At 41.0% G+C, this 12,211-nt stretch overlaps 1 protein-coding gene across 1 annotated transcript; it reads right to left on the bottom strand.

Annotated features, from left to right (window-relative positions):
• Nucleotides 1-6,008: 6,008 nt before the first annotated feature.
• Nucleotides 6,009-10,790, bottom strand: LOC119497997 (neuromedin-U receptor 1-like). Its single transcript, XM_037786465.1, has 4 exons — nt 10,489-10,790; nt 7,994-8,708; nt 7,588-7,815; nt 6,009-7,453 (listed from the first exon to the last, which is right to left on the bottom strand). Exons 2-4 carry the CDS (start codon nt 8,670-8,672, stop codon nt 7,143-7,145), a joined length of 1,218 nt encoding a protein of 405 aa, XP_037642393.1. The 5' UTR covers nt 8,673-8,708; nt 10,489-10,790; the 3' UTR covers nt 6,009-7,142.
• Nucleotides 10,791-12,211: the final 1,421 nt, after the last annotated feature.

Below are 12,211 nucleotides of genomic sequence, written 5' to 3'. Positions count from 1 at the left end.
TGGTGTGCTCTCCTAACAAGTCCAACTCATGCTTATAATAGAGATCAGTGTGGATATACAAGCTGTACTGCATACGAGATGTTCTTCTGCCACAACTGTAAACAGATGTGCAATGTTTTTAGTTGAAGAATTGTATTATCCCGCGCTGTAAACAATGAGGCCTCTGGAATACCAATATTTCATTTCACCACAGAACATTACATCAAGACTGACTCAGAGAGGATGTTGCTGGTAATCTTCAAGCTCATTTGTCGGGGGGCTACTGGCTCTGCTGCTTTGTTAAATAGAGTGACAGGAAACTACTGGAAGTCACAGCTTAGTAAGAAAATACACAACTCTTTTCACACTGAGCTTTAAGCTGATAGCATGATTATTGCAACTAATATTTGGTTTCTGCTGTGCAGATGAATCTTAAAGGAACAGTGTGTAGCATTTCAGAGGATCTATTTGCAGAAATGGAATATATTATTCATAACTATGTTTTCACTATTCATGAATTATTCATTCATTTTCATTGTATCGTCGTGTTTTCGTTAGCTTGGAATGAGCCCTTAATATAGGCAGCGGATCCTCATCACGGAGTCCGTCATGTTGCTCCACCATGTTTCTACATTCACCCAGAACGGACAAACCAAACACTGACTATGTCGGACTACCGTTGCTCCTAAAGTAGTGTTATTATGGTGAGGACGGCCTCTGAGCGAGGCGAACAGTGCTACCCGATTTTGCGCTTAGTGGCTCACGTTATCGCGGTCTTGGAAAGGGAGGAGTGAGCGGAGGGGTACTCAGTTGGTTGCAATCTGCAACCACGCCACTAAATTGCTGTCAAATCCTACACACCGTCCCTTTAAGATTAGCTACACATCTACTTTTAGCTTAGCTGTGCAGCCTGGAGCTACTTCTGACTCTAAATTCTGTCTCTGAACTTTGTATCATGCTCACATTATCACTTCAGTAGCATGCTCACAATGACAATGCTAACATATCGATGGTTAGCAGGTATAATGTTTACCGTGCTCACCAAATTAGCAAGTTATACCAAATTTCAAAGCAACAGTTGTTGAGACATTTCACTAAAAACACACACAAGCTATGGAGGAGAAGTCAGGGGATAAATTCATCCTCTGGGGACCATGACTGTCTGTACAAAATGTCCTAGCAATTCCTCTAATCGCTGTCGGAATATATCAGTCACGACCAAAGCGGGACATTTTCGTCCTTAGAGCCGCGGCGCTACAGCGTGGATAAAAAACACTAAATGATATTGGATTATGTGAGCCGTGACTTTCTCCTGCTCTCCTGAGGAGTTTCTCCCTCTTGACTTTGCAGGTGTATGAGTCATTTCAGCAACAGGAGCATCCGACTTATTCACACAAGGAGAATGCAATCACAGCAGAACTCCTGCCCCGCGGTTTACCTGTCTTTTGTGAAATGGCTTGCTTATAAATTGGGTGGCGAGCTAATCTCACCCGCTAAGACTACAACAAGGATGAAATGAAAACAGTGCAGCGGTGACAGAGTTTAATCAATGTGCTGTTGATGTCCCTTTTCCCTTTTATCTACCAACATTTACAGTCTCCAAATTACTTTTTGCTTACACTGACATTCGCCGCGGTCTTGTAGGTACATTGTTCTGAGAGTACGTGAGCTCATTGCACGCATGTACCCAGCTGAATAATGTTGTGGCTCAACCTTGACACTCCAATACTGGTCTGTGCAAGCAATTTACAGGAAGGAGGCAGAGAAAATGGTGTTCTTTACATTATCATTCACTGACCAGGGTTCTTTATAAGAAAATGCATTCCTCACAGGGCCGCAGTTGCCCGAGAATCTGTGGTCACGCATTAGTATTCAGGCATTTTTCCTATAATAACTGTCCATACATTCATTCTCCATCGTCCATTGTGTTTCAGGAACACAGGACACGGAGGAGATAGCATGCCCTATGTTGAGATTTCTAATTAACCTAACTTTGGACTGTGAGATGACAAACACACACACACACACACACACACAGTAGTGAGGCCATGCTAAACAATGATTCACTGTGTAATATAATATACTCACCAAAAGTAATACTCACCATTGTGAGTTATATGAAAAGGTTGAAGACGGCACCAGCATACCTGGCTGTGTCCATGACATCAGATCACCGTATAGGTTGCCTTTAAAAATTCCTCATACCAACGCTGACACACATTCCTCTGAGAGAATTTAAAGCTTTATTAACTCATATATCAATGTTTTTTGTTGTCAGATCTCCAAATAGATCTTGATGTCAATGACATTCCCTGAATAAATGAGGCTTAATAATGTATATATTTAATTTCAGCGCTGGAAGGACTAGATTTTCTCAATGAAATATAGATTCAAAATAAAAGTTTATGCTTAGTTTATTTAATTAAGTGAGTGTAGGCAGGGTGTCATTGTCGCTCCAATCCTGTACATCATATACACTACATGGATAATCTAAAGAAATGAGATTTAGAAATGGCATACCTTTCAATGACTTGGTCACATTTAAGGTAAAATACCATCTATGTACAAGTCTTTGAATGGCCCAACAATCATAAAGCCATTATCTACAGTATATCTGTGGTGGACATAACATGTGTTTTGCAATGTTAGAAGCCCAAATCTGAGTATCCATCATCCTGTACACCAGTCTAAATTTTTTTATTTCACTTGAATGATGTGGAACAAGTTGAAAACGGGATTAGTAGTAGTAGTATGAGACATCGCCTGGGAACCATGAATGTCTGTACAAAATGTAATGACAATCCAGCAAATTCTTGTTGAGATATTTCAATCTGGGCCAAAGACATCCCTAAAGCCACACAGTGCTAGCATGGCTAAAAATATTGATGTGCTGCTTTAAATTTAGTACCAGATTTGCCGCCAAATTTATACCTTAAGGGGGCATATCATGAAAAACTCACTTTTTCAGTATTTGTGCGCATATATTTGGGTATCTGGAGTGCCAACCCACAAACTGTGGAATGAGACAACCCAGTCAGTTTTTTGTGGGCTGACTAGATCAGAAAACATGTGATTCAACAAGCCATTCAGATTTGGTTCCCCTTCCGTCACATGCAGGCTCATTAGAATATATTACCCACAGCTGGAGAAGTATCTTTGTAAAGGTGCACCATATTTTTCTCGCAGGCCAATCAGAGCAGAGTGGGCTTTTACTGGAAGGGGCCTTTAAGTACGACGGAGTATTAGGGCCACATTGAGAGTAAAAAAAAATTGGAGATTTCGAGAATAAAGTCATAATATTACAAGGAAAAAAAGTCGTAATTTACGAGAATAAAGTAATGTCCTCCTCCACAAAAGAGGTAAAATCCCCCAGGTCCGTGTGGTTCTTTCTTCGTAATAAACGCAGTTTCTTGCACAATCTTTTCAAGGTCCTGATACTTATGATAATGTGGTGCTGATGTGCCCAAAGATTAAGTATTTCGTCATTTGGGAAACCTAAACTAAAGTATAACTTCACAAGATGCTCCACGTTCCTCATTTTCACACACGCTGCTCTATTTCCCCTCTAAAATAACACGTAAAATTACTACTTTATAACATTGTGACTTTATACTCATAATATTACAACGTTTTTTCTCGTAAACCTATGACTTTATTCTCGTAATATTATGACTTTATTCTCGAAATCTCAGATTTATTCTTTTTTCCTCAATGTGGCCCTACTACTCTGTCGTATTTAAGAGACAGGCGTTGAAACGGAGCGTTTCAGATAGAGGGTGAATACAGGTATATGAGACAGTATGAGAAAAATAAGGTGTTTTTTGAACATTAAAGCATATAAACATATTCTAGTAGACACCCAAAATACAAGTATGAACCTGAAAATGAGCATAATATGTCCCCTTTAACCTTCATATGCTTCGCTTCACTGCTTGATGTTGGGTTACTGGTACTGAATTGTCAACCATGGTGCTGATGCAGCCATAGCTCAGCCCCCCCACGCTCAGGTCTCCGTTTAACACAGGTGAAGGACATAACAGTCTCACTTGTTCTCTGTCTTTTTTTTTTTTCTCAACGGCTATTCTTATTAGAATGACCTTTCAAGCTCCAGTCAGACTATTAGTGTCAGAGCCCATCCTCACTTAAACCCATCTCATTATGAAACACCTCACATCATCCTCTCTGCAGTGAATCATATCTCCTCCTCCGTGTCCTTCTTGTCTCTGATATGCTTTTGTGCTCCTACATTACCTCCTGTCCTTGCGCTTGTCTCAAACGATCATTTCGGTGTCATAAGGATATTGTATAATAGTGCTGCAGCTATCATCTGCTGCTTTCATAGAGGCGGCCTATAAGTTTAGCGTTGCGTTTAACTGATTCTAAATTAAATTTCGAACTTTCTACTTACATCGTATTGTGAGTCAAAACATGTCAGGCTGATGCATATAAATTACATATTTCTGTGTAGTTTGAACAGATAAAAACTAGTGAAGTCAAAAAACTTTGCAATTCACCTCCCCTACGGCTCCTACTAAGCATCACAATGAGTTTTTATTCTTTTCCAATTGTGGGATTTTATGGTTTTCAACATGTCTTGTGAGGGAAAGTCAAAATGAAACACATCACGTTTCTCCTTTGGGTTGATGTGTGTTTTAATTTCACAGCGCCTCCACACTCTGCTCTTCTTTAAAGTTAAATGATACTGTCTGCTTCTTATTGTCATATCAAAGCGCCACGGGTGATAATAATAACTGCGCTCTTGAATGAATGCCATTACTCGGGGCGATGCTGCGATGCTCTGCCTTTTAAATGAGTCTATTTGTGCAGCCGGTGGGTAAACAGTGTACTGTATTCTGTGATGGTGATGGAAGTTGTGGGTAGATAGCTGTTCATTAGCGTTGGTGTGGCGCACCAATAACACTGTGTCATTACAGCGTGATTTGTCAGCATCCAGCTCATCTTTGCCTGCTTCATGTCGATCAGCATTTCATTTTTTTCCATATTATTGACCCGGTGACATAATTTTTCCTCTCTACCCCCCTCATAATTATCATCCTCATTAGCTGTTTCCACTGGACTGTGTGTCACCCAACGTTGACAGCTGAGTGGAAAGGTTCTTGTTGCTCTTCTTGGCAGGCGCCATGCACTCGTAAATTTAACCATGATGTTTATACACAGATGTCCTGTAGCTGGTTGCTCTATAGGAGTCTGAACATGAAAACAAGTGTATAAAGACTCATTGTGTACACACATTTGTTTCCAAGTTAAACCAGTAACAAGAACAGCGCATCTTACCAGCAGCAATGATGTTCAAAAGCAGGTCATTTAATCTATTTCAAGGGTAGACGCTGAGAAAAACATACTGTACAAACATGCTTTCATAGAGAATACTGCATCAGGTCCTGTGCATTATTAAAGGAGTTGATAAATATTCACATTGTCCTATAAACAGGTACTGTTTTCAATACAATTTGAAATTAAAGCAATTCATTCAGCACATGAAACAACAATGACACTTTGGAAAGCAATAGAAGCAGGCGATCCTTTAAACCTGGTAGCAACCATTTCTGAAGTGATAATTTTGTTATTTAAAAAGGACCTATTATACTCATTTTCGGGTGCATGCTTGTATTTGTGGTTTCTACTAGAACATGTTTATATGCTTTAATGTTAAAAAAAGGCTTTATTTTTCTCATACTGGCTGTGCTGCAGCACCTCTTTTCACCCTCTGTCCGAAACGCTCTGTTTGACCTCCTGCCCCGCCCGTCCCTATAGCCCAGTCTGCTCTGATTGGTCAACCTGTCTACTCTGTTGTGATTAGTCAACCGAGCCAAACTCTTCGGACATTCCAGCTCCGCTCTAACTAGCTTTGTTTGAAGGCGTGTTAAACTAGCCGATATGCAAATGTGTTACTTGGTGACATCACCACGTTACAGAAAAAAAGGCGGGACTTCAAGTGAGGCGTTTCAGGCAGTTCAGGAGCAGTGTTTCTGTGGGGGAGAGTAACTCCCTTTGGGGTGCACTTTGGGCTTTGTAACTTTGCAGACCTTTTACATGCACAAAGAACTATATACTGTAACACACTAAAGGAAAGGGGAAAAGCACAAAAGCTTAACAGGTTTTCTTTTAGCGTTAAACAAAATGTAGAATTACTAATATTGTACATTGTATAAGTAAGTACACGATACAGTTATCAAAGAAATGTGTGTGGAAATACTTGTAAGGCACATGACTAATCAGAGTCGCCACTGGTTATAAAACACCACAGACAAACCGCTACCTTTTGTTTGTTCCCCTGCTTCACTTAATTGACTTTCATTTTCACATCTGACTCATTCCTGGAGATATGTTCTTGCTTTTAAACAGCAGCCATTGTGTGTATTCATTCTTTGCTGTGAAAGCGTGTTAATAGGCAGCAGTAAATAGGCCAGCCTGGAAATGTTATGCTTCACAAAAACAGTACGCACAATAAATACGTTCGCCCATTAGCCGTACACATTCAGGCCCAGGGAGAACATGCAAACAGAACCTTCTTGCTGTGCTAACTGCTGTACCACCATAACACAAATACTCTTAATAGAAATTTTGAAACAGTCAATGGATATGAATACAATGAATACAAATGCGGTTGCATCATTTATATGATAATTTCATTGTTCATCCGAACATTGACGTTTGAAAGGTCGATGTTGCTCCATGTCAGGGGTCTCATTGGTTCTCTCTCTCTTAATGGGATTTGAGCTACTGTAGATATTTCTGCAGTCTGGAGGACTTCCAGATACAGAAGGAGAGTGTGAAGAAATAATAATTGTTTTTTCTTCAGTGTGTCTCTTCGGGCTTAAGCCTTTAGTCACATGGTTCTATCCTTGCGGGGTGACGTCTGTTCATCTTTGTGTGACATCCCCTACCACTATGAGGGTAATATCCTTCCATTTGGGGACCTTTGGAGGTACTTATATGTACGGATGGGTGACAGATTAAAGGAAAAAACAACATAAATTGTCTAATAAGGTGTTGGTAGCTTCTAGAACAGCTTCAATGCTCCTTGACATTGATTCTTCAAGTCTCTTAGCTCTATACTGGAGGGATGAACTACATTCTTCCAAAATTCCAATCGTCACCCAATCGGTGTCTAATGTTCTTGGACTTCCTTTTGGCCCAGACTAAGTACTCCTCATACTACCGGGCGTCTTCTCGCTCAAGGTGCTGCGTTGGGTCATCTGCAAGCTGGAGCTCACCGACCAGCGGTGAGAATAACAAGTGACGTGACTGAACATTTCTCTGAACTTCGTGGACATGAGGTTGTAGAGGATGGGGTTGATGGCAGAGCTCAGGTAGAAGAAGACTCCGGAGACGACGTGGACGTGCTCAAAGACCTGGAGGTGCTGCCCGGACAAGGGATCGATGTAGCTCCACATCAAGCGGTCCACATGGAAGGGAGCCCAGCAAAGGCCGAACACGACCACCAGCACACCTGGACAGGACCAGACGGACAGTTTAGGTGAATGATATAAAAGGATAACAGGTGGGTTTAAACCCTCATACACACACATACAGTCAATTTAAATTCAGTTTTCGGCTCCTTAACATGACTGAAATGACACCCACACAGCATTTTGGTGACTTGCAGGTTGCGTTTTCTCAGTTTCTGTTCGTGGGACCTGGAGAGTCTTTCTGGTCCAAATCTGGCGTCCACCACAGTCATCATCTTCTCGCTGTGCAGCCGTAAGCCGATGAGCAGGTAAAGAACGCTAATTATCAGCATGGGGAGCATGAAGAAGGCCAGCGTGGAAATCAGGATGATCAGGTTGTACATCCAGGTGGGCTGATTCACGTCTGAGGATGGAAGTGTAAGAAATAGACTTGTCAGTCAGATCATGATGCCAGGTGTACCATGGGTATTATAGCTTCATATACCACTGCAAAACCTCTTAGACCTTTCAAGCTAGAAAAGGTGCTAACATTGCTTTAAAATAGCAAAAATAAAATCGAAAATTAATAAATCTATACGTACGACAGATAGTTGAACGGGGAAACTGTCGTCCAAACCATGGAGGCAGCACCACAATCCCATGCACGCTGGTGTTTGGCACGGCACACAACATGGACATCACCCACAGTATGAAGATGACCCTCTTGACGTGAGCGCGCGTGGCCATGTGTTTGACTTTGAGGGGGTGCACCACCGCCACGTAGCGCTCTATGCTGAGCGCCGTCACGTTGAGGATGGAGGCGAAGCAGACGGTCTCAAACAGGAAGATTTTGAAGTAGCAACCCCCCTTCCCAAGCAGGAAGGGGTAGTTCTGCCACATGTCGTAGAGCTCCAACGGCATGCCCAGCAGCAGCACCAGCAGGTCAGACGCCGCCAGGCTCAGCAGGTAGTAGTTGGTGGGCGTCTGCATCACCCTGTGGCGCAAAATGACCGTGCAGGTGAGAGAATTGCCCAGTACGCCCACCACGAAGATGGCGAGGTAGGTGACGCAGATGGGGAGGAAGATGGGGGACCTCGGAGGCCCCAGGTGCCCGGCCAGGTACTCCGCCTCGCTCAAGCACAAGACGTTCAGCTCTTGTGCGGTAGCGTTAGCCAACACCCAGGAGATATTCATCCCACACACCACAGCAGCCTCGGGGCAGCCCACATCACTGGAAACTGCGGCGCCATTTGTGAAAAGAGCAGCGAGGGAGCAGTTCATGTTGCTGATTGGCAGGAAGGTTATTAGACTCTAAATCTAATGGAAAGAAGAGAAAAGGTGAACTTTAAAAGGTCGCTCCAACAATTTTACACATGAAGTTACAAACTAGGTGTGTAGAGTATTAAAGATGTGGGCATTCACCAGGCAGAGACAGATGCTAGCCAATTGCATCATGGGAATTGTAGGATCCAGCTGTTTTGGAGCTTTGCCCAAACTAGTGACTGAAAGTCAGAATATTTCGCCTGCTCTACTGCTTCGATATAGATCATTATTTTTTCTTTTATGTGTCTTGTGAGTCCCTCAACTTTATGGAAGTGCAACACTAAATTACTGGAATACCCCTTTAAGCTTTGAGTACAGATACATAATAGTTACTCAGAGAGACTCAGTAATAGGGCAATATGATTTCTTTTTCCTTCCAACACTAAAGAATTTCTTAATTGCAACAGTATTTGGGTCAGAAAACGTACTATAAAACTGTTGCCAGCATATTTATACCAAGAAGTCTCCTGAGGGCATAACATACCAAAGTGATATGCTAATTGCACTGTACTGTTGCATGCGTACTGTACTGTTGTTACCAAGCAGCTGTACCTCAGCCCTCGTCTGTAGCAGAGAAACTACCTTCATAAGTGGAAGCGAAATTCAGACAAAAAGCAGTCTAATCAATTTAATGAATAAATGGAATTAATTATCACCAGCAGCAATAATTAGTTACAGGTGCATAGGTTAAACATTTGAACTAATAGGTATCACCATGAAACTTCCCCAGTTGATTATTTACATCAAGGCAATTATTTTTTATATTACAAGTTTTCTGAAAATGTCATGTTTAAATATGCAAATTAGGAATTATCTAATTAAATATATGCTAATTTGCATACATTTCCAGATCATAAATCTGAATATTGGATAAAGCCAGGTTAGAAATCATTGTTTCATTTTGTTGACATATTAGAGTCAAAGGTTTTTACAGAGGGGTATCATTTTTTTTTTTTATCACTCCATAAATCAGAAAATACTTTCAACAGCCATGAAAATGAATAAAATAAAATGAGAAAAAATAAATAAAATGTAATATAAATCAGGCTATGAATAATATATGAACAAACCCCTCTCTTAAAACCTTCAAAATATAGATAGGAATGAAACTGGAAAGTTGGTGTGCTACTGAAGTGGGAAAAAAAACTAATTTCATACATTTTGCAGGTGAATTGGGTTAAAAAAAAACAACAACAACTAATAGATATCACCATGAAACTTCCCCAGTTGATTATTTACATTAAGACAATTTGTTTTTGTATTACAAATTTTCTGAAATTGCATGTTTAGATATGTAAATGAGACATTATCTAATGCTACTTTTGGTGAATTTAGGAAAAATCTACAGACGTAAAATAGACAAAGTAGTAAAATAAACACATAAAAGTGTATTTTGGATGTTTTCTTTCCTCTAGTCTGAAAGAAGACATGCTATGGAAGCAAAATAGCTCAAAATCTCTAAATGTATCATGTGCATGTAAAACTATGTTCTCGCCTAAAGATGTTTCACACAACTTGTCGCATTCTCATAGCCGTAGACATGTAATTATGCTGTGAAAAAAATAAGCTTTCTATTATTTTATAAATATCTTTTGTTTGCTCTCTTGTCCTCCCACAAGATTAACAATGCTGTCACTCACTAATATTCAGCTGGATATACAGACTCCAGAGAGGCTTTTTTGTTTGGATTCCCACACTGTATTTGTTTATCCATTCAACATGCACCATAGCCATTAAGATCACTTCATGTCATGAACTAAAAAAAAAAACTCACCTGCAGTTTGTGGACTCCTGGAGGACTTGAGATGAACATGATTTGAAGAAATGTGAGAAGATGTGTGATCATCATATTTCTCTGCATCCTAGAGTTTTTTCTGGCACTTTATCTTGACTGCTTTGGTGCTTCAGTGCGTCACAGCTGCCTCGACTTCCCGTATTTGAGCTCTGGCGTTCACCCCACCTCTTTCCCTCTCTCTCTTTCTCTCTCTTCATCATCAGATCATATTGTTTACAGCCTCCACCATTAACCGCCTTCTTCATCTCTCTCTCTCTCCTCACATTCAACTTCCTTAAGCTTTTTTTCCTCTCTCACTCTTTCACACAGACACACACACACACACTTTTATTATCTTTATATATGAACCTACATAGACTCTATATATTGTCATTCTCCATTCTATTACTTTTCCCATTGAGAGACGATGTATTGCAGCAATGTGAAAATCAAGGTTGAGATTGCTTTGAAATACCCATGGCCTCAGTGTATGAGTGTGTGTGTGTGTGTGTGTGTGTGTGTGGAGAGAGAGGGCGTACAACAGCCTATAGACAAAAATGAATATGTCCAGTTGAGTCAAAGACAGAATAAACACGTTATAACACAGAGAGGTCTTGTTGAAGAATGTTCAGAAATAAAAATGTAAATCCAACATTTCATTCAGAGAAAAGGCAGCAAATGGTGACAACAACTGTGGACACAACAAGCAGAACCTGAAGTATAAAACCTACATCAAATACAAAATCATGTATTAATGTTTATTTTCAACACAGAGAGGCATACACCACAGCTTAGAAGCTTTTGGTTTGTGATGTGTCGCACAGTTTCCTTTTTTTTTTAAATTCTTGTTTATGCCTTTTTGTAATTCAATGTGACATACAGTACCTAAGATGTTCATAGTTCTCAGAGGATGAATCCTTCATACTAATTCTATTACCAACAGCAGGTTGACATGTTAATTACCTCTGGCGTTCACCCCACCTCTTTCCCTCTCTCTTTTTCTCTGTGCCATTCTAGTTTTTCAATGTCTTGACCAAGTGGCAACCTCCGGTGCTGAGAAATTAAGCCAAAAACTGCAGACCATCATATGGCCACTATAGCCTCACAGCAAGAGGGTCGCCAGTTCGAATCTCTGGGGCCCTTCTATGTAGAGTTTGCATGTTCTCCCCGTGTTAGCGTTGGTTTTCTCCGGGTTCTCCGGTTTCCTCCCACAGTCCAAAGACATGCAGATTAATTGTTGACTCTAAATTGCCCGCACTTGTGAATGTGAGCGTGAATGGTTGTCTGTCTCTAGGCCTTCGCCCAATGTCAGCTGGGATCGGCTCCACCCCCCCCCACCCTCCCCACCACACACACTTGAATGGGATAAGCGGTTACAGATAATGGATGAATGGATTTACTGCATTATGTTACCAACTTGCTAGCTATCTAAATTGTTAGCCTCTGTGGATTCTAGACGCCAACAGTAATGTAAATATTGCCGTTGCTTAGAAGCAGTGTTCCCTTGAACGCCAAGCATATTGTGTACATAACTCTCCATGTTGTAAACACGAGGTCACGAGTTTCATTTGAAGGCACCATTAGCATTTTAGTTGTGACAAAGTACTGTCAAGGCCGAGGACGTACTCCGGATAATTTCCTACAGTGTCTCTTGTGTCTCCTTCTCCCTTGTGTTCCCCAACTCCTCTTGTCTTCCATGTCCCCGGTTTGTCTCTCTTCCGTC

This window comes from Sebastes umbrosus, chromosome 12 (assembly GCF_015220745.1).
Source record: "Sebastes umbrosus isolate fSebUmb1 chromosome 12, fSebUmb1.pri, whole genome shotgun sequence".
Classification (NCBI taxonomy): Eukaryota; Metazoa; Chordata; class Actinopteri; order Perciformes; family Sebastidae; genus Sebastes; species Sebastes umbrosus.
The sequence above is the reverse complement of the archived record's forward strand: the minus strand, read 5'-3'. Positions and strand labels throughout refer to the sequence as shown.